This window comes from Cygnus atratus, chromosome 17, assembly GCF_013377495.2.
Source record: "Cygnus atratus isolate AKBS03 ecotype Queensland, Australia chromosome 17, CAtr_DNAZoo_HiC_assembly, whole genome shotgun sequence".
NCBI classification, from domain to species: domain Eukaryota; kingdom Metazoa; phylum Chordata; class Aves; order Anseriformes; family Anatidae; genus Cygnus; species Cygnus atratus.
Window position 1 is genome coordinate 11,723,132 of NC_066378.1, and position 22,734 is coordinate 11,745,865.

A 22,734-nucleotide genomic window follows, 5' to 3' on the forward strand; every position below is an offset into this window, starting at 1 on the left:
CACAGATTTTGGCTCTTCAATACTTCAGGCTCTACACAGAGACAGTCTCGATGCTCCTCCACAGTCAGGTAAGCTGTCCATGACACGGTTATGGAAACTACTGAGAAGGTGAGCAACCTTACTCTCGAGTTAAACCTACACCAGCTTTTTTAAAGCTAGATAACATTTTGCTGTGCTACGCTCCTCTCTGTAATATCCTGAAACTCAAAAGTGAGTGCATAAAGATCCCTGCAAACTGGGTGTTAGTTACAACAAACAGCATGGCAACATTTGAGCTGCCAGTACTTCTGAAAAAGGGCTCCTAAGCCCCTTGGACACTTTTAGAAAACAGCCCCAATAGCTATTCAGTCTCTTTAGTCTCCCCTGCATCCTCGTGGCCAGGCTGGGGTTACAGAAGAGGTGGCTGTGGGTCAGGGTAGGCCTTCCTCCCATCACCTGCTTGTGCCATGCCTTGTTATAGTATGCAAACAGCTAGCTGCTGGCAAAAGCACTGTGCACCTGCTTTCCTTCTCTTTTTCTTGGTGACAGTCCCCACTCCCACAAGCAAGTTAGGCCTGATATTCTTGCAGTGGTGTAATATTGCAGCTATCTCCCAGGTAAGCTGTTGGATGCAGGATGTGAAGTATTGACACAAATATCTTCCTCTGCACTTAAATTCCAAGAGACCGGGCTTGGTGTGTGCTGGGCAGGCCGGATGCTGACTCTGCAGTTGGTCTTCTCTGAAGAAGACCAAAATAGCTCTGAAGTGAGTCTCACCCATGTGCTAGACAAGACCTACAGAGCTCACAAGGCAGCACTCTGCTACGGGTAACAGGGTCCTTAGTCATCTTGATTTCATCTAAGCACAAGTCAAAAATAGATATGCTTGGAAAAAATAAAATAAAATAAAATCCAGATCACAAATGTCAGGAACGTCGCAAAATGCAAGCCAGCCTTTCACTGATCAAAACCATCCCATGCCCTGCAAGCCTCCTCCCAGCCAGTTCATCCTCACCCAAGATGACGTTTTCTCCAGCCATTAATGTTTAGTCGTCATTGATGAGGGCCCAACCAGAGACCCAGCAAAGGCCACGGCCTCCTTGAGGTCACAAGGTTGCTTGCGGCAGGGTGGATCAGAGGGTCTCGCTGTAGATGACACACGGGCTGGTTTCCTCGCAAAGTTCCAGCTGCACGCTGGAAGAAAACCAGCGCTTGGCACAGCCCAGGCTGTAGTTGAGGGTGGTCCGGTAAATGTTCTTGGCACGCTTTGGAAAAATGATGGTCGTGCTCTGAAACCTCAGTGGCTTCTGGCGAGGCTCAAAGATCAGCTGGGACTTGTAGTTCCGCCAGGTGCAGTTGGGTGCAGCGATGACCGTCTCGCTGTAGGTGGTGACAGTGGGGATGGGGCCATAGAAGATGTCATCCCGGTAATGCTTCTCAGAGTCGTACTTCACCTCAGAATTGCACCTACAGAGGACAGCAAGGTGTCATGAACACACACACCAGGCAGCAAAGGAGAGAGGATAAGCAGGACTCTTCTCTAACTGTATGGAGCTGGGAATATCTGTGACCTCCTAGTGCACAGACACTGGAACTGATGCAAACCCTACAACCCAAAGCAGAGGGCCAAGAAGACTCCTTCCTGCTGGTGCATCTCGGTGGAATCCCACCTTGCTGTGAAGCTATTTCTGCAGTGTGTGTTCACAGAGGATAGTCTGCCTGTTTGTGCCAGGACAGAAAGGACCTTCTTGCACAGGTTCCGGGCAGCCTCCTGCTTCCTCTGTCTTCCTCCATGGGCCCACTGGGGCTTCAGCTCAATTGTGAGAGCTATGCTGGAGGTAAACGTCCCATTGGGGTCAGGGGCATCTGCTTCCCTGCACAACACACCTGCTGCTGCTTTCAGAGTGCCTGTCGTCTCAGCAGGAAAATAATGCCATAAATAAGGTTTTCATGGGTGGCAGAAACATGGTGTGACAGACACTTGTTGTCATGTTTGTGTGTTTGTCCTTCTTTTTTTTTCTCTTTACATTGCCTTGCCATCAGAACCCGAAGAGAAACCCAAGCTAGCCAAAATCAGGGTACTGGGAGATGAGGGGTGAGGCTGCTTATTGGCGCCAACAGAAAATACAGGCAGTGGTCAAATAGCTGATAAAGCACAGAGATGCTGTGGGCTACGGCTGACAAAGATCCACGCTGTTGGGCTCCAAGGAAGCGGCCATGATCAAAGCTATCAGATGAAGAACCCCCTAGAATGCAGGATGTCGCTGCCCTGCATGTTCTGTGCTGGCCTCCAGAAGGGATGGATGGAAACCAAGTCAAATAAAGTGCTTTTGCTAGAATCCATGGCCATGGGGAACTGCAGGGCTTTCAGTTGTTTTCCCCACTCCCCAAACGCTCCTCTGGCAATCAGCAGCCAAGGAATGTGCAGTTCCACGTAAAAAAGATTAAAAGCTGGGTGTGTGCTTGTCATTACCTCCACCCGGAGGGGGGCTGACTGATTGTGCACTGCATGTAATCTGAGCTGCTGTAATGTATTTTGCACAGCTAGGGTGTAAGCAAGTTATTCAGCGCACATAAAACAAGACTCCGATGTAATCACCATAAAACCATGCCTGCCGGCAGTTCCTCAGCAAGCAGAGATTTACTGGGGTACATTTCCAGAGAGACGTTTGCATAGGTTGTGCGGGGTGGGAATTGGGTTTATAGTCCTCCCACCGGCCGTGCCCCAAGCTGTGTGTAACCGCTCCATGCTGTTTGCAGAGTACATTCCACACCAAAAGAAGAGCAGGGAATGTTTAGCCACAGGCCATTGCCTGCAGTCCCGCAGGAGGTCAGAACACCTCGATTGCTGGCTTGAGGGACCACCCCAACAAGAGGAGGATAATTCTCTGTGAGCTAATGTTGGTTTCTCTGCTGCAAGGGCTAACAAAAACAGGTGCCAAGTATAATGGGGTTGCTTCTTCTGAGGATACAAGTCAGCAGGGAACAGGATAAAGACCACTCGGTTACTTAGTACAGGCTGGCAAGCCTACAGATGGTAACAGTTTTCTCTCATAGCCTTGGAAATGAGCTGGCCTTGGAAGTAGTCTTCTTCTCTTACAGCCTCATCCTAGTTCTTGCCTAGTCGCCTCCACCTCTGCTGCTGTCAGTGTCTTTAATTCAGGCATTAGCCTCCTACCTGTCCCTCCCTCCTTCTCCATCAAAATAACCATGACTCCCATTTTTAAACACATTTATTATTTTTTTCAGAAGAAAAAGAACAAGGAAAAGGACAGAAATCCCCACCCACCTACCCAATCCCATCTGTACCTAATTTCCTGCACGGGCTCAGGGCTGACTTCAATGCTTTCTCCAAAAAACACAGGGTGCATTCGAGGCCTCATCTCCGGCATGGTCGGGTTCAGGAGCAGGTAAGGCATCTGCAGGGAAGAACAGCACAGTGAGCGTTGTGCCACAATAGATGAGACTGGCACAGTTCTTAACGTGCTGTGGCGGAGAGCTGAGCAGTCAGGAACAGCACGTTCAGCATTGGCAGGGGACACCAGTGCCTCCAGGCTTGCTGAACTCGGTCTCCTCAGAGTCCCACGGGGGACACTGCAGGTGGCAGGCTCCTCAGTAATGAGAACACATCACTGCGGCAGCACTGATTTTAATTGCACACAAGCTGAGCTCACCTTGCTGATTCTCTCAGCATCATCCAGTTCCCTCCCGTAATCCCTGCTCTTTCTAGGTTTGGAGCAGGGCCCCAGGTGAGAGGGGTACTCACCACAAGGAGGGAGGCACTCCTCCCCATGCAGAATGCTCAAAGGGGAGGACCACTGTCAAGTTGCCAAAAAAAAAAAAAAAAAAAAGCCTTAGGATGGTTGGCTTGGAATGGGACCATTAATCCCTGCCCTTGCACAGACAAACCGTGCGCAGGCCTTGCATTTAAGACACCTCCACCCTCCTGTCTCTGTTTGCAGATGCCTTCCAGCTCACAGGACTGATGCAGCGCAGCGGGCTGCCCTCCGGTCCCACCAAGACCAACCTCGCTCTGCCCAGCTCACCGCCCAGGTAAGTGACTCTGCCCAGACCTCTGGCATTCCCTGCTGCAGTATCTGCTCTTTGAAATTTAGCCCTTCCTTTCCTTCCTCGTTTCTCGTTTCTCATAGGAACGGCAATTCTTAACGTGTCTTCTTTAACCCTGATGTTGTTGCCTTCTCTGTTATGAATTATCACAGCCTCTCATGAGCTAGGTTTTTAGCCAGGACTTCGCAGGCAAAACAGGCAAGATTAGCTGCTTTCTAGACGAGGTTGTAGATGTAAGCTTCAGGTTTACCAAAAAGCAAAACAAAACAAAATACTGCTTGTCTGCCTGTGAGCTCTTACAAAGACTCCAAGCATGAAGAAGGGCTCTAAGTCTGATGTAACACAGAGATAGGGCCCAAGTCTGCTGACTTAAAGGATGTGGTTCTACTTAAGTGAGTAGTGCTTCTATATGTTTTATACAGACACATAAATATGTATGTGTGCTGAGAATAATGTATCCCTTGGAACGATCAAGCAGGGAATGTGGTAGATGAGCTGTTGCTGAAGTCTTCATGCCAGGAGCAGCTGGCTTGTTCCAAGGGATGTTCTCGTTAACCATGCACAAGTGAGTGCGGGGTGAGACACTGGGGCACCCCATGGCTGCTGCAATGCAGGGAGCCAGTTTCAAGCCAGGACTTCTTAATGAATGGAGCTGCTCCAAATCATGCCACTGAAAGTGGGTTCTTAAGATTAATTTCATCCCGCAGTTAATTAGTCTGACAAATTGTCACAGTCCAGCCTAGGCTCCCCTGCCCACCACAAAAATGAATAATCCTAATTCTCTATAGTGGAGCGCTCTTAAACATGAGTTCCCACATACAGGGGTCCTGTGTCTGGTGTCTGGACCCAGCCCAGCAGCTAATTAAGCCTAATCCTGGAAAAATGTCATTGTGGGTTTTGGTCCCTGCCACCACTTTTCTGTCAGCAGTGATTTATGGCACACAGGGACATAGGGTCTCTTTAAAGGAGATGGCTGGCAGCCACTGGGCAGGGTTGAGAGGTCTCTAGGTGGCTGAAAAGCTCATGGAGTTTTTGCACCTTCCACCACACGTCAGCCATACGTGTGCTAGAATCACACAGATTTTTCATCGGTCTCCTGGTCAGTCAGATCGTCTCAGGACTCACGGTGTCCACTGAAGGTAGCTGAGGATACAGAGAAATGGGCTTGCTCTTCCCGTGCCATTTCCCTCCACCTTCCCCAGTACTTTCTGGTTGGGAGGAACAGGGGGCAATCCTGGAGCCGTGGCCCTGTTCCTACTGCTGGTGCCTCCCCTTGTGCCTTGCCCCGTACACCACGCAGACCTCCACGGTGCTCACCAGGTCACCCCTCGGCTGCTGCTAACTGGCCAGCCTCTGGAGTCCACTCGACAGCGTCAGCTCACACTAGCTGAGGTCTGGTTTTCTCTGGTGGCTTGGGCACGCTGCCTTAGGCTAAGGCAAAAAAATGTCATTGCTTCATCTGAATTCTCCAAGCCCTTCAATTCTGTGTCCCAAAGCCACAAAGCTGTTTACTCTTTCCATACTGAAACATCCCTGCACTTTACTACTGTGTTAAATTGTAAGGTAAAATGGCCGGCCACTCTTTTTGACTGTTTCTAATCCGCTGCCAAAAAAGGACAATATTTGTACAAGGGATGAGGGGAAAAAAGGGGGAAATTTGTAAGGGGGGAGGAAAATGTGTTCACTCTCCCTAGCAAACACTGGCTAAAAGGCAAAGTTCATTCCTGGATTGCTTTCAACACTCTTTACAGGGAAGGGCAAGGGCAGCCTTTCTGGTTGTAAATAAAGCCCTTTCCTTCTGAAATGTGAATTGTTTAGATCCGACAAGCCTTACTTCACAAGGGTGCAGATCTCTTGCTTTTAACAGCCTGCAAACATCCTGTGCTCTTTCTAAAGACATCTTGTGCGTGAGAAGAGGTTCATTTGGGTGCTGGAATCAAACACCGTGTGCTCGTGTTCGTGGGCTCTGCTAAAGGCAGGCAAACTGCTCTCTTGGGGGGTCAGCTGCAAAGAGACGCAGATTGTCTCAAGTGGTGAAGGCAGAAGGGCTGGGGATATGTGACCCTCCTGCAGGAGGTTTTCTTTCCTATGTAAAAGAGCCTGTGCTACAGCTGAAGTTTCTTCCATGAAGCTGTTCTGGTGTCAGACAAACACACGTGTCTGTTTCTATTTGCGCCTTTTCCATAGGGAAAGTTGTGAACAGTTGTGAATTAAGCTGCTTTTAAGATCCAGGCTGGCTTGCTAGAACACCAAATAACAAAGCTGGAAGGGTGGTAACCACGAGCATCCTTGCTGGATTAACACAAGAGAAATCCAGATCTCGTAAGAGCTCCGCAAAGGGTGTCTGTAAAGTGCTGTTTTAAAGAAACAATTTTAAAGAAGCAACTTCAGTGCTCCCAGGCAAACAAACCAACAAACCTTCCCACTTCTTGCTAACATATGCTGACAGTAAGCATGCTCTGAACACCCCTGGAGACAAGGATGCAGGAGGCAAGGTCCTTTCTGTGGCTTCACAGGAATGCTCGCGGGCATCTGGCCCCCTGCATTTGTAAAGGAACGGGCTCTGCAGCCTGCTGCGTGCTGGGGCTGCTGCTCCGTCACAACGTGGGGACAGAGGCAAACGTTGTCTGCTGAAATCACAAGCCCCACAGCAGGGAACAGGAAACCAGAACATGCTGCAGAAACAGTACCAGCATGCAGGGAGGCACGGAGGATCTCTCATGTATGACTGAAATCAATCAGTGAAAAAGTTGCCACTGCATTTGGTGAGAGCAGGATTCGCTTCCCTCCAGGTTAGTTCTGGCCGGAGAGGTGATGAGACTACTTCCACTGTGAGTTACAGTTAACCTTGATCTGGGCAGGGAAGGGTGAAAAAAAGGCGATAACACATTTCATACATCCATGCTGTAAACTAGCATCAACTTCAGACCTGCAGACTAAGCCTGTTAATTCAGAAAGCTGGGACAATTGTGGACATGGGTAAGCCGAAGCCAGTGAGTGACTTGTGCCACCCAGCAGAGACCGTTACAGATTCACACTCATCTACCATGAGCAGTACCATCAGCAGCTGCAGGTGGGAAACCTCGGAAGTCGCCTGGAATTCTGCAGATGGAAGATGTAAATACCTTACAAAAGATAGTCTAAAAATCATCAGCAAGACCCTGCAGTCTGCTCCCCAAGCAACTGAACTGCTTGCACGGGGTGGAAGGGTCAGTAAACAGCGAGCGCAGATTTTACAGAGCAGCAACTGTAAGGCACTTCAGATGACTTTTCATTTTGCCTCCAGTGATGTTCTGAAATACCTGCTTCTGAATCTCACTTGGAGCTTGGAAGCAAGTAACAGGGCATCCAAGCTTTCCAGAAGATTTGTCTTTGGGGCTGAAATGCCGAATGCTTGACACATGCCAGAAGTTGGCTTTTTGGCAACAGTTTGACAGCAGCTCCTTCAAATCTATTTTAAGGTAGAAACAAAACAAAAATGTTCAGCCTGTCATAAAAAAAAGAAAAACAACAACAACAAAAACTGACTCAATTCTTTTTCCTTCTGCACAGGAATGGTTGAAAGAACAGAAGCACTGGACTGCTGACCTGCCAGAGAAATGACCATCCGTGGCTCATCTCCAGCAATCACTCAGCGATCTCAAGACACTTCACAATAAGGTGAGTTTCTTTGTAGCCCTGCACAAGCCCTTTAGAGCAGGCTGCCCATAGGTCAAGGTCTGTCTATCCAAAGAAACCCTAGGATTGCTGTGCTGGAAGGCTACGGCTGGGACCTAATTAATCTGTCCCCAGTAATTAGAGCTGTGTTGCTACTTAGCAGATGCTCAGCAGAAAACTGAGCAACTCCTACCATCCTCCACAGCCCAGTAGAAGCCAGCACCACCCTGCAGAAGCCACCACAACCCCGTATCTTTATCCAGGGAGAACATGAGTCTGGTAGTCCAGGAAGCCTGAGGAGGCAGAAGTACATGTTATGCCATTAAAACAGAGCCAAGGTGGACGAAAATTAAGCGGTAAATATGTCAGCATTTTTATTTCCTTTCCAGTACCTAATTTTGTCTGAACCAGCGAAGGGTTAAAGTATTATTAAAAAGTTGAAGTGATTCTTGTTTGGCTGCATTTTTCCCTCTGCCTTAACTCTGATGCCTTTCAGGCATGTGAAGGCCTGGGTAGCTAAGCTCTGCTTTTTTCAAGGAGTACCTAAATAAATACACATAAAATCAGTTGCTGAACAGAATTCAACCTACTGCTGATCAAGAGCACTTCCTTTGTGCTGACGTTAGTATTGCAGAGGACTTCTTGCTTTACGACTGATGCACGTCCTTCAGTTCCATGTCACTGCTTTGTACCTGCCAGGAGTGACATCTCAGCGACTGGTTCCTGGGGGTATTCAGACCTCAGAGAACAACGGCAAAAATAATACGGTGGGCAGAATAACCTTCTGTTACCCCTAATAATTAATTAGAATTAGTGGGCTCTGTTAAGATGCTCTTCGCTTGGGGTATTTTACAGGAATGGAAGCAGAGTTATGGTAAATAACGTGCCATGAAATGGGCCTGCAGTCTACTGGCTGTTCTCGTAGCTTCCACATTCCAGGCAGCAAAGCAAAAAGAAAGGAAGGAAATTAATGTGACTTGAAAAAAATACCCCCCCCCAAAAAAAAAAAAAACAACAGCTTTTCCCCAGAAAGCGAGACAGACCAGAACTGACTCCTTTAGGCATGGTCGTTATGTGGAAGGCAACAGGATTTGGCATTAGATTCCTAGGGACTGTAAGGGGAAATGGTTTTCCAAGCATCAGGGATACAAACAGGATACAGCTTCCCAAATTCCCAGCTCCTAACTTCGCTAGGGCATAAGCAAATCTCTCACCACATTTTCCCACTATGGTAACATGTCAGGCCCATGAAAATGTCACTTTACTCAGCTGTTATTTACAGCTGTAATGAAAGATCTGGCTGAGTTATTTGACACACATCTACATTCTCTGCGCTAGCTGATAAGCAGTATTTGTTTTACAGACCATTTATTTTCCCAATATCTTTATGTATTGCACATTACAAGTAATTTATACTAAAGCCGGATGAGATTTTATTTGGAAGTGATAACAGTAAATGCAGACCTCAAGTATAAAGCAGGGCTTTATTATTTCAAAGAATTAATCCTTCCTGCCTCTTCTACTTCAAGTGGGAAAAGTATTACTCCACTTATGGTCCAGTGTTAGAGATGCAATAGAAATTAAACAGCTAGAAGACATCACCCTAGCTATAGCCACATTTTTAGCATAGGTGATGAGAGTCCTATGCCTTTTTCCCTGCTTGCTTTTACCACGAACTGCCTGAATCAAGAATACATGCCTGCCCCCCCCCACAGCTGCTGCAGAGCGCACCAGCTTAGGTGTACTGACACTACCTTCTCGCTGCTAATTGCACCAGTGATGCAGACTGATGCCTGCTGAGAGATTTGCCCATTTCCACTTCATTTGAACAGCATTTGGGGCAAAAGGCACCGTGCCAACAGAGGAAATTGCCTTGCTCTCTGCACAAGCCTGGGGCTTTCCTCAGAGCTGCTGGGACCCACGAGGACTTGGGAAGACGTGTCACCTGCTGCGTGTGCGGGCTGCAAGCTGGCTCAGGTTGGGGGTGCTGGGCCTTTCTCTCCAGGTGCTTTCCCTGGAGGGGGTGGCAGGCCTGGAAGTTACGTGCTGCCTGGAAACACTTCCATGGCCACGCTCCTCACCCAGTCCCCAGGACACAGCCCCCCTTTCCTGGAGCTCCTTCAGTGTAGAGCAAGATGTGGGCTCTGCGGCCCCAAAGGCTCCTCAATAAGTGGCATGTCAGGGAGAGGTGTTTGTTGTTGTTGTTGTTTTATATTGACAAAAAATCCAACAGGCTTAGCACACACGCTGACCTGGACTCTATTGATGGGACCATGCCCCTGAAAGCTACACCAAGAGGCAAGGTACACTCCTCCTCCACGGTACGAAAGATGAAGCTGGAATCTCTTCCCACCACAGAGGGCATATTCTGGCACCACACTGTTGTCAAACAGCTCCTGAACGTAAGTAGAAATTCCCTATGTGGGGGCATTCTTCTGAACACTGATCCACTGGGATAGTCCCACAGAAGTCAGTGCACAGTGAGGCTGGTGTTGAATTCATAAATATTTAAACTTTCAAATAAAAATGAACTTGTTGCAGTGGCAGCAGCATTGGGAAGGGACAAGAAGTATGCTGCTTCGAGAAGGCACGATGCACAGTTCTGCAGATGAACGTGGTCCTGATCTCTTCTGGTATCCGTTAGGAGTGATGCTATCAGATGCCAAGCATTTATTTCAGTGCAGCACTAGAAAGAGCTCAAAATCAGTCCTTCTAGCCTAAAACTATATCACAGGGCAACAACAAGAAGGAACACTCTAAGCAGATCTGGCTATCTTGATGCCATTTCATTCCCTACCCTTCCAGCAACTGCTTCTTTGTGTGTATTATTAGACATTTATTCCATGGTATGTGTGTTCCCCTTGGCCCAGCATTACAAGAAAAGCCTAGGGAATTCAGTAACCCAAGCCGAAAGATCAATTTAATCATGTTTCAGATTTAAAAGGCAGAATTAGGTCAAAGTTACCTTCTATTTTCATTAGGATATTAGCACTTAAGCAGAAAACAACTGACAAATTCCCTACATAGACTTTACTTGAAGAAATAAAAGCCAATTCCTGCTGCACTGCGAGTAAAATAAAAATTAAAAAAAAAAAGTCCCTAAATGGTGTTGAACTTCTGGTATTTATGACTCTGGTCCTAAATTGCCTTTCATATTTTCTTGGATCCCAAAGCTGTAGCCAAATTGGCTGGTTAAATGTGAATAAATGGTGCATTGTCTTTGAAACAAAGTCGTGCTTATTAAAGAGAAAAGAGTTTACTTTTTCAGAATCAGTTAATGACACAAAGCAGGGAGAGCATGGATTTTACACACACAAAAGAAGTCTTCGATAAGGGCATGCAATCTCATTTTGGTCTGTATGAGAAGAGCTATCCTAGAGCAGAAGAATTCTTCAACATATTTGTGAAGTTGGAGCAAAATAGCTGACTGCAAAAGAACCCAACTGGGTTCAGACTGGGGGTTTTGATAGGTCTGCAGCAAGGAATGGTAGGAAATCCTTCCCACAGATCTGGAATGTTGTTTTGTTCACCTGACAGCAATTAATTGTAACTGTACATACCAGAATTTTGGCCATTAGTAACTGAGCTTCCATATGGTTCTATAGTATTATAGCACAAAGAGTGGTGACTGCATTCCTGGTTTTGTCACGTTTATAAGCTAAACAAACACTAACATAATCAGCAATTAAAAAAGCATGTGTTGGTGTGCAAATAGCTGCAATTATTGATTTGCCAATTCTGCATGCTCTGATGAACAGCAGAGTAGTGGAGTTAAACAGAAGCACATTCATGGATTGCATAATTGCTCATAGATCTGCAAGTCCTTGTTAAATGGTAAGGTTAAAGCTAATTAGACACTGAAATGTAGAAGTACAAAGCAAGCAATGCTCTCTGTATTTTTCCTGTTTTCTTAATAGCAGCTGCACGTACAGTATTTGCAGGCTGGAAGTGAAAAGTGAAATTCTCTGTGCAGTCAAGTGGAGTGAAAACTCCTGCCTGGTTCTTTACTTTGCAATATACCAAACAGAGTTAGAGAGCACAGTCCTGCACCGTTCCAGATAATGCACTCAAATTGGCTTCACTGTTAGTACCTATGCGATCTTCTGGACTTAAGGGCATGGAAATATCCACAGTATATGAAACCCCTACCCTAACAGCTGGGGCCCAAGGCTACCCATGCTGTTGCAATGTGATATAAAAATCAAACATCCACAGTTTTGAGTTCCTCTGTAATGTTTAAAATACCAATTTGTGATCAAAATAAGAAAAGTAACTTGAAAAATGTAGTTTTGCTTTGCACAGATCACCGGAATAACTTTTTTTCCTCTAGGATCACTAAAACTCTCAATCCAAGCAGTCCAAGACGTAGATTTTTCTGTTCTTATGATCTTTCGTCTCCAATATCTACAGGCTTTCTTGAGAGGAGTGGTGGCTGACTGTCACAATTACTGGAATGGAGGCTGTTATATCCCCATCATGGAGCTTTGCAGACACCTCCACCCCAGCTGTTTTCTGGTCCAGCAAACCTTCATTCATCATCCTCCCACATTTTACTTTACAAATGCACAGCAACAGCCTGATCCTGCCAAATCAGAGGCATGTGAGTAACTCTTTGAACATAAGCCGTCCCATCAAGACGGCGCACACACCCAGGCAACAGCAGGTAAGGCTGTGAAGTTGGATCCACAGTCAGTGGTTGTTAGAGGGTTTGTGATTTTATTTTCATAATTAATCTCTCATACCCTACCCACCATACTCTGATGAGACGGAGTCATTGTTCTTGGGGATGGTTTTGGCATGCTTGAGAGTAAAAAGCAGTTTTCAATAAGCTAAAATAGCCTTAGAGCTTGAGGAAGAAAATAAGGGTGTGCTAAGTTATTGCAGAGTGTCTCTACTGGGAAGAAGTCTCCAAATTGTCACTAATCCATTGGCAGATAAGTTTTCCCCCACGGAAAGATTAGTGTTGCAGTTTTTACTCTCCATAGCAGTCAATTAACTGTATTGACTCCACCTACAAAACCCTTTTATATGTTAGAAAAAAATCTGAAAGATCCCTGGGGATGAACTTTCATCGTCCTTTAAAAACTTCTCCCACCATCGCTTATGTTCTAAACTTTGTGTTTTATAGAGGCTTTCTACGGCTAAGGGACAGAAATAAATAAAATAAAGCTGAATAATAGTCACGGGAAACCTACCCAAATCCTACCCCGCAGTCAGCTGCTGGCCAGGCACTGTGTCAGGCTAACCAGAACCTATGGTCCTACTGCCTGCGTGACAAACCACCAAACCCACCCTGTCCGTGCAGCCTCACGCCCCAAAACCCAGCTCCAGCAAGGGGCAGGGACCCGCAGCCTTCCCCAGCCCATGTCCCCACACCGACTCCCCGGACAGACGCCTGTACCCCGTCCTAACAAACTCTTCCCTCTCTCTTTTCAGCGGGGGCTCCAGCAGACGTGGCTGCACGGGCAGGCCCGGAGGAATGCGGGATGCAGGCGCGCAGCCGGGAGCCGATGCTGAAGGCAGCCTGCACGTACCGGGCAGCGCGGTGCCTGCTGTGTGCTGCAGGAAGGCAGCGAAGACCTGGCTTTGCTCTCCGGTGCCTCTGCTGGGGTCCCCCCGCGGTGCCGCCACCCCGGAGCACAGCAGAACCCCCCGGCGGTGCCCCGCAGCCCCGGGGGAGCCGAGGGGGCCGCAGCCGAGGAGGGACCCCAGGCTCCGTCCTCGCTGCCCCCCCGCTCCGGGGCTCTCCCGGCCCTTCTCCCCCATCTCTCCGGCTCTTACCACTTTGCCGTCCTTGGCCTCTCGCCGGTGCCCCTGGGCCGGGGGGTCCGCGCCGCTGCTGCCCCCCCCGGCTCGGCCCTCGCCGCTGCCGGGCGAGAGGGAGTAGAAAGGGGGGCTGGGGCTGGGGGGCAGCCCTGAGTCCGGGCTGTCCAGCAAGCCTTCCCGGCTCTTCTCCTTCAGGCTCTCGTCCATCCCTTGCAGCTGGAGGTGACCTACCATGTCTGGGGGGCAGCGAGGGGGACGCAGCGGGAGAAAATCCTCCAGCGCCTCCCAGGGAGGGAGAGAGGGAAGGGGAAGAAGGGCGCCCGGGGGCCCCCCACCCCGAGTCCCGATGGCCGCCACCAGCCTGCCGGAGTCCGGGCGGTGCCTGCCGCGGCGGGGACAGCCGGCATCGGCCGGGACGGGCTGCCCCGGCTGCCTTCCCCCAGCCCGGCAGGCGGTTCCCGGGGAAGGGAGGGCGAGAAGGGAAGAAGACGGGCGCGGTCCCCCGGCCCCACGGAAGGAGGGGGGGACGCGGCGGAGCCCGGGCCGGCCCCGCCGGCAGGGAGCGCTGGGCGCGGCGGGGGAGCCGACGCCGGACGGGCCGCGCTCCGCCGCAAGCTACTGCCGCCCGCCCGCCGCCTCCCGCCGGCCCATTTATCCGGAGAGGGTGGGAGGGGAGCCGGGGAGCGCCCTCCCCTTTCCCCGGCCCCCCGGCTCTGCCCCGGCCCGACATTTTCAGGCACTTCCCAGGCGGGGAGCACGCCGGCCACCGCCCGCCCTCTCCCCCCCGAGCTTCGCCCCCCGAGCAGCCCCCAGCCATCGCGGAGCTGCGCTTTCCCTACGCTGATTTCTCTCCCTTCAGAGTTTTTGCTCCCTCCAGAGTTTTTCTTCACTTCTGTCAGTTTTTTCCTTCACTTCTGTCAGATTTTTACCTCACTTCTGCCAAATTTTTACCTCAGTTCTTTTGCCACCTTCTGCCCCCCCCCGCCCAGCAGATTTTTCCCCTCAGTGTGAAGGTGCATGGGCATGAGGGAAGAGCTGTTCCCAAGGGCCATCGTCCCTCTTCACCTCAGGGCAGCAGCAGGTGGCCATGGCAGTGTACCCAACAGTGTATGAGCCCACCATAGGCCCCTCTCTGTCAGCCCAGCCCTTTCTGGCTCAGCACAGTCCAAAATGTCTTTTTGTAACCAGCTCCATGGCTGTTGGTCCACAGCCGCTGAGGAACTGACCTCAATGTCCACCATCGTGTGCTTGGGGCCACCCTAAATGCAACAGGAGGATGTCCCAAAGGCCAGCGCAGCCACTAGCAGGGATGAGCAGGGTGTGCCAGGGCACTGCCAGCGCTGAGGGAACAGGGTGTCCATGCAAACCCTCGGGGTTTGGAGAAGCAAGCGGTGGTTAAACAGGTCAGGCTTGCAGAAGCCAAGATGGACGTTTATTGCACAATAACTGGCTGATGTTAACGTTACCTTGTCCGCAGCCCTGGTTATGTTTTTCTCATTATGTTCTCTCTCTACATAGAGTCCAGAGTGTGAGAAATTTGGGGCAGGCCTACTCAAAGGTCTCAGCCTGGTGGAGCTTTATTTGCAGCAAGTAGGTTTCCCTGGGAAGCTGCTGACATCCAGCTGGTCACCTCCTCTTGGCCCAGCACTGAGCAGAACAGGACCGGGGCTGCTTGTGCTACACTAATAACAATATTAATGAACACAACATTTGTTATGGCAGCTGATGAAAGCGTGAGGCATCTGGTATGGCACCTGGTGTTGACAACTTTCATGACCAAGCCCTGAAGATGGCACAAAGTCCTTGGAGATCGGTTTGATTCTAAAAGATCCTTCACTCCACCATCCTGAGGGAGCAGGTCACACGGTGGTAGGTGACCTCTCTAGCTAATAAAGCTGGATTTGTTTAGGCTTATTCTGCACAAGTCAAAAGGAAAGGCCAAGGATGCCCAAATCCAGCCTTTACTGACATGAGGGGCCCTCCTCAGAGAGACTGAAGCGATTTGTATGCACTGAGCTGTGTAGAAGAATGTCACTGATTTATAAATGTCAAACAGGCTCCGAGCAGCCCACACACGAACCTCAGTGAATTCTTACCTCTGACCCGCTCACTGGCTCCAGCACCCGCACAGGCTGATTTAGAGCCCCTTACTGTAAGAGCTTTAACATCTCACACAGGCTGTGGCTGATCCGAATATGTCAAAGGGGACTGAAGGTCACAATTTCCATAAATTAGGCCTTGGATTGTTACCTATCACGTAATAGGATTCTCTGGCCAGTTAGTGCTATGAACTACAGACATTCAGCACAGCAGTTCCCCTGCAGCCCTGTTCCCCTACCCCTCTCCTGAACTGGTGAGACTGTATGTCCAAGGAGAAGGAGCATCTTCAAAGCTGCTTTCCTCCAGGGAAAAAGAACGGAGCAGGACAAAGGACTGGAACTCTAGGCAGGGGTGAGTATGCAATCCTTTACTCCTATTCAGAAATATTCTAATTTAGGGAGCAATTGGAGGTGGGGGGGGTCTGATTCTTGTTTTGAGAAGCTATAATCAAGTATTTCCTGGAGCTAAATAATGTAAATTTTTAAAAGCAAATTTCAGCACAATATGCGTGTTCAGCACAAAAGTGGGTGTTCATGGTTTAGGGTTTGCCGAGCTCTAAACAGTTGATGTGCTAGGCACCATTGAGCAGCCCCAAGCCTTTATAAGGGTATTGACTTCACTTATAACTGGCTAAACTGCTGCTGGGTGTTGCAGGGCATGCGTATGCACATATTACGGCGTTATTATTTGTCTGTTTAAAGTTAGTACTGTGTAGCTTAACCAAGATGGAGTGCTCTTGTGCAAACCACAGGGTGGCAGATAGTAAGAAATGCCTCCTGTCCTGATGGCTGTGACGGAAATGACTTGTTCATTGGTCAGAAGTCCTCCTGAAGCCACAGGGTCTGGTTCTTGGCCAGTGAAAATCTGGCTGAGTAGAAACTCAGTGAAGGATACAGTGTGCAGACACAGATGTATATATGGGGCAGTAGAATTAGCCCTGTCAAAACTGGGTGTAAATATTTCATGGTGCCCTATTGAAGAAGAAAAACAGCAAGCAGGGGATTTTCAGCTGAGGCTATGTTGCTCTACTGAAACCCTGCTTGGTTCAGCAATTCCTCATTTGCTGGAGGGAATCACTGGGGACTAGTACATTCCTGTGTCTTGGCTTGGGAGCAGGGAAACTGGGCCCTTGTGTGTATGGTGGGACAAGGAGGAAGGAAAAGTCTGGAGGGAAGTTTTCTGAAGCAGCTGAGTGTAGACAAACAGGTGCAAACACAGTGATACAAGGGCAGCAGTGTGTGAAGGCACAGACTGTGGCACAGCAGTCCCTACTACTAGCACTAACTCTGGAGGAATAACCCTACTTAGCTGGGAATTTGAGTGTAAAACAACAATAAATAAGGAGTGGCGAGTCAAGCAGCAGAAAACCAGGGAAAATTCCAGCTGGACTGTATCTGTTAAGATTCACACTCAGACAGAGGTGTATTTCTGCCAACATTGATTAAAGAGGTCTTTATGAAACACGCAGTTCTTACAGCTTCTCCAACTTTTTTTTTTCCATTGGTCTATTTTGCTCTAGAACACAACCCAGGTTTCCAGGAGAGGCTTTACAAACCAAGACCTGCTGAGGGCTATGTGGTCTTCACAGATCCCTCAGTTAAGTGCTGGGACTTTGTCCCCATGTTTGTATGTTCATTTCCACTTGCTACTGGCTGCCTTGCCAAGTACCACGGGACTCATGTCTGACACTGCTCCTACTGTTGGTATTCCTGGATTCCCCTTGCAGCTTCTCCACCACCCTGACCATTTCTCTGCCTCCCTTCCCTACGTCCAGGTTCTAGCAAAGCTCATCTGTCCAGCACAATAGTGCTACAATATCCAGCAGCCCTTTATGCCCATGAATACCCTTCTGGTAAGACATATGAATGATCAGATCACTAGCACAAAATGATGTAGCACAGGTGGGAAGCTGTGAGAAAGGGACTGTGTGGGCATTGGAGGCAGGAACCCAAACAGCTTTCCTGATGTGAGCAGCCCAGCTGCTGAATAAAAGCCTACACACTTCCTTGAATCCACTGGGATTCCAACCTCTGCATGCTTGGGTAGGTCCTCTGCCTCCTGTTTCCCTAGCTATTCTCTTAGCTAGGTTTGAGTACTTTAGGAATCTGCAGTCCCACAGACATGGCAGAATGTCAGCATCACGTGCTAAGTTTCCTTCCACTGCTGCCAGGCTCGAAAGACAAATACTGTGAGAGAAGAAAGAGACAGGATATAAACACCTACATCGGGACTTTTTCTGAAGCAGGCTGGGTGGCAAAATTGGAAGAATGCTAGGAATGTCCATTCTGGTTCACAGTTGAACCCGATCCTTCAGAACACCCACAGCATAACTAGCCCCAGTAAGAATGGCTTGGGACACAGTTGGATGTAGTTTTGCTCTTTGGTTTCTTCCAAAGAGGTGCAGCCTTTCTTCTCTGTAGTGTCTTCGTGACCGTGGTATTGAAAGGCCCCAAAGCAGCAGCATCTCTCAAGCTGAGGGGAATGCAGCCACAGAGCAGGATCCAGGTACATCAGGTGCAGATCACCCTTGCCCGATACCTCCTGGATATTTTTTTTTAACCTCAGCAAAAATTGATCCACAGCACGAGGGTGCTATACTGCCACTCACTGCACAGGTCCAGATGATGTTACAGGCAGCAGGAAGCACATCCATAGTGCCAGACCTGGAAACCACATGTCAATAACAATTCATTTTACAGAACAGTGCGGCAGAGTTCAAATCAAGGGAGCCTTCTGCCTGACAAGCAGAAGCTGTTTATTGGGAGGTGAGAGCACCTCTCTCATGAGAAGGCTTGCTCATTCATTTTTAGGCAGCCCCCACATCAGAAATTCTTGCAACCTGGAGCCTTGACTGTCTGGTCAAGTGGAGGCCACAGCCCAGAAGGAACCAAACTAACGTAAGCAGTTGCTTCTCCTTGGAACATTCTCATGCACAGCTTTGCCAAGCCACCACAAGGGCTTGTAGCTTGTTTCTGTCTCCTTTAGCAGTGTGTCAGTACTGTACTGTGGGAGAAACCAGAATGCTGTGTAGCTCCCTCAAGTTGTGGCTTCACCTGCCTTAGCCCTGTTACCTTCACCAGATAAACATTCCCTCCTAGCAGTGACCTGGAACAAACTGTCTAGCAAGAAATGGAAAACAAAGCCACAAAATCTTTTCTGGGGTCAGGAGTGTCTGTTCTTGGCAATAAATCAAAGGTAGCAAATTTCCTTTGAATATTCTGGGCTTGACAGAAAGACAGTGTATCTCCCAGACAAGACAGTAGACTTATATTGCAGTCAGGAAGGATGATCTCTGATGGTTACATTGCAGCAAATGTTACCCTCTCGCTTTTGCCTGCAGTTTGTACAGCTTGTGCCACAACCAAGGCAAACGAAATAACTGAATGCTATATTGCACAGAGAGCAAAAGGTCCAAAGCCCAGAGAAACCATCATAAAGAATTCTGCTGATTCTGCTTGGCTTTGAGTAAGGTGCTGCATGTAGCCTGTTCAATTGCCTGTTGAGTCCAGTCAGCATTTGCTGATATTGTTACACGCTTGAGTCAAAACACACCTCACTGCCTCACTGCCTTGGCGAAGGATCTACCCGTTGTCCTGTGAAATTTCCTCTGCTTGTCTGTCAGGGCTGACAGTCTGTAATCTTGGGGGATAATCAACAGCGAAACCATTCATAAATCACAGCTAACAGAAAAGACGCCGATAGGGTCTTAAATTTCAAGCCTGCGAAGCCATCATTTCAACAATGACAGTCAAAGGGGAGATTAAGAATTCTTTTACATGGAAAAGTTTTTCTTGGAAGAGCAGCCCTCTCTTTGGTTGCCTGTAAATACAGTCATGTGGATTTGATTTTTACATGGCCATTCTGCCCATTTGCGGGGAGTGCTCTGCAACCCCAGTGGGCCTGTTCTCGCACCAAACGGGTGTGTGGAGGGACTGCAGCAGGATTTTAGTAAGGCATCAAAAGCAAAGAACTAAAGCTTTGCCGGGTGCCAGCAGAGGCCAAATGGGGCATCTGGGAGGCAGTGGCAGGATGTCCCACAGAACCAGACCCTCTTAGCTCAAGTGCAGCATGCCTCTGGGTCTGATTGCAGAAGTGAAATAAGACCGGTGCCATTTCATGGCGCAAGAATGCATTCAGAATTTTTCTGTACTTGCACATCGTGGTGTTTAAAGCTGTAAGGGTATGGTGAAATCTATAGCCAAGTGTGAATGCAGGGCTGGACTGACACTCCAGCCGGAGAATAGGTGCCTGTCTGACCCAAACTGTGTCTTGTCTTGCTTTGTTCATTTGAACCAACTGCTATGCCTCAGAGGAAGAGGAGGGGAAGTGTTTCTGTGCAGTTCTTGCCCTCCCTGCCATGGATGACCAGCAGTGCTCACAGCATCTCTCTTTAGGTTGAGAAGAGCTAGTCTTATGCTCTGGAATAATGCTCATGGCTATTCCCAGACAGCCCAGCTGGAAATGGACCCTGCCCGTTCAAGTGCAAGTCTGGGATAACAACTGTTTACAGCATATTTTCCTGCTAACTATAGCAAGGTCTATTTGAATTACTCAGAGTAATGTTTGACTCTAGCTGTCTCCATTTCCATCCGTAGGGCAGAGTAGGAGAGCTAATAATGACCGGTCAGATGGGAAAGCCAGAGGAGAAAGACCACGTGGAGGAATACAAGCTGCTAAGATGTCTAATGTGCTTTCCTTCGGTTACTCTTCCATTCAGAGTGAGAACTAGGTCGCTTTCTGCTGGTATGTTTACACTCCCTGATTTCTAGACATACACTATGTTTCCTACTTCTGTTTTTCTATCCTACTTAATTTCGTGGCAAGCAAGGGAAAAATACTGTTCTGGGAAGGACAGTTTTGTTCTAAGCGTGGTTAAAGAAAAATGAGCACACCAAAAGCTACCCTGGTGAATTAAAAAAATAATAATTCAAAAAAGCAAGTGATTCAGAGCTTATGATTTTCTGGAGTTTTTAAAAGAATTGAAGAAGCATTAATAACAGTGAGGATAACTCTCCCCAAGAATATTCTTTTTTCAGATTTTTTTTGTGTTTGTTTAGAATGCAGGAGCAGAGGGGAGATGTAAATCCTCACTGAGCAATTTACAGATTAAATTCTTGATTCCACAAATGGATGTTATTGTAAGGACTCCTATAGTTCATATTCTTGGCTAGTCTATTGGTGTAGTGTTGTGTCTCTTTGATTTACGACACATTATTCCTTCTGTAATGTCTCACAGTCAATGGCACGTTTCTTCTCCAGGTATCCACCCCATTTAGCATGCTTATAAAGCTTGGAAGGACAGCCACAGCTCTCAAATTGCCTGCTGAGACATGGCACGCTGAAAACAGGGCATGACACAGTAACACGTGATGGACGGTGGGGGAGATGGCTTCACTGGTCTCCTAGCTCTATTTCCTACAGCTCTAAATCAGGTATGACATGAAAGAAATGATTTGTGCACCATATGGTGACCTGAGGATTGGAAGGCCATCTTCTTCCAAGAGCAGTAGCTGTCAACTTGTCACTTGTGGAAGGAAGCCAAGAAAAACAAGTCTACAGTCAGCTTAAATTCACTGTACAGGAGCTGCATCATTGCTGAGAGTCCACAAATGGGAAAAAAAGTTAGAATCCACTGTCCTAGGGAACTTTTCAAGTTAAAAGTCTTTGGTTCTAATATCCCACTGCAAACTAGTTGCTTCGTGATCTCAGCATCTTTCCTAATGAAAGAGTGGAAGCTGTGAATTGAACTTTCCTCAAGGATATCAGACCATAGATCCTGGAAATCAGTAACTTCATTCTTAGAGGTCACTGAGATGAAAATCTGTTTTTCTTCTTGTTTATCCTTATCAGCAGGCTCTCAGCAGATCACTCTCACAATGCTCTTCCCCATGGCTGTCCGGGAATAACCCTGTATCAGTGGGAGTCTCTTTTGATTTCTGTAATAATTACAGACAGACTGACCCCTCTGTATGTGGTGCTCAGAGGGACTGACCTAGGTCCCTGGTGTCTGACCATGCTGTATCCAGCTGCTTCGCAGCTGGGCCTGAAACAACAGCCCCATACACGGGATACAAGCTTAAGCTTGGTCAGTCGAAGTCCTCTGAGTGTACCGAATTGCCTTCCAGAATTTAGCAATGGTGGATGGCCAAGTGAGGTCACCTGTCCCCAGACAGTCCTCTCAGCTGGGCTGAGGCCACTGGAGTCATCAGCTAAATTACCTTGAATTGATGACCTGCAGATTAAAAGCACTACAACCCAGTCCCCTTTATGCACAGAGCCCCCATTTCCTTTTGTATTTCTTTAATAGAAAAATAACAGGAAAAGTAATTACTGGCCATATGAAATTTAAGTTCGTACAGTATTTCCTATAAGGCTTTCAAGCAACTCCTTGTTAAAGCAGATAAGTTAATCTATCTTTTGGTTCAGGTCACAGTAGGTTTTCAGCTTTAAATCACCATGGCACAGTAACTAATGACATTTACCATAGAAATGATGTTGAAAAAACAAGGAACCTGGGCAATTATTAGGTGTATATTTCCAGTGAAAACAACCCACATAAAGACAGTGTCAGTAAAAAAGGATGATTGATCATCTGGATGTTGTTCCCTTGCGTTTTCTTGCCTACTTTCTCTACAATGTAGTATTAACTCTAGTGCAGTTATTGTAATGAAATCTGCTGGCGGATTTTCCAGCGTGAGGAACTCTGGCACTGCCAGGAGGGGCACAGCAGGGCTTTCTGCCCCTGGAGGCTGAAACTGCACAGCAAGAGGAGCATGGTCCCTTCAGGCATTCAGCTTTCAGAAAGACCAAAGCTATGAGCTTTGGCAAAGGTGGGGTTTTTTCCACTTTGAATTCTTGGTAAAATTCTGCATGTTCCAGTCTTGGCTCAGAGCTCATTAAAGTCAATGCAAAGACTCTTATTGACTTTAATCAACAGTGGTTTGAACCCTAAAGCTATTACACGATCAAAACTCCCGCTGAACTGTAAATATGTTGGTGCTTTATTTGCATTGCAGATATAATATTTGGCTACAAGGCAGGGAAGCTTGGGATCGTTTTCTATAATGGTCTCTGTGCCTCTTTCAGATGACCAGTATTTTTACCGGACTGTTTATAATTATAATCTTGTTTATTAGGTTAAATAAATTGGCCAGACTCAATCAC

At 47.9% G+C, this 22,734-nt stretch overlaps 1 protein-coding gene across 2 annotated transcripts; it reads right to left on the minus strand.

Moving 5' to 3' along the window:
- Positions 1–1,112: 1,112 nt before the first annotated feature.
- RFLNA (refilin A) lies at positions 1,113–13,704 on the minus strand. Of its 2 annotated transcripts, none has more exons than XM_035564955.1 (3): positions 13,504–13,704; positions 3,289–3,398; positions 1,113–1,446 (listed from the first exon to the last, which is right to left on the minus strand). In XM_035564955.1, exons 1-3 carry the CDS (start codon positions 13,702–13,704, stop codon positions 1,113–1,115), a joined length of 645 nt encoding a protein of 214 aa, XP_035420848.1. The 2 variants fall into 2 exon arrangements, with proteins under 2 accessions (XP_035420848.1, XP_035420846.1); XM_035564953.1 differs by having other exon boundaries at positions 13,486–13,704.
- Between the last annotated feature and the right edge of the window lie 9,030 nt (positions 13,705–22,734).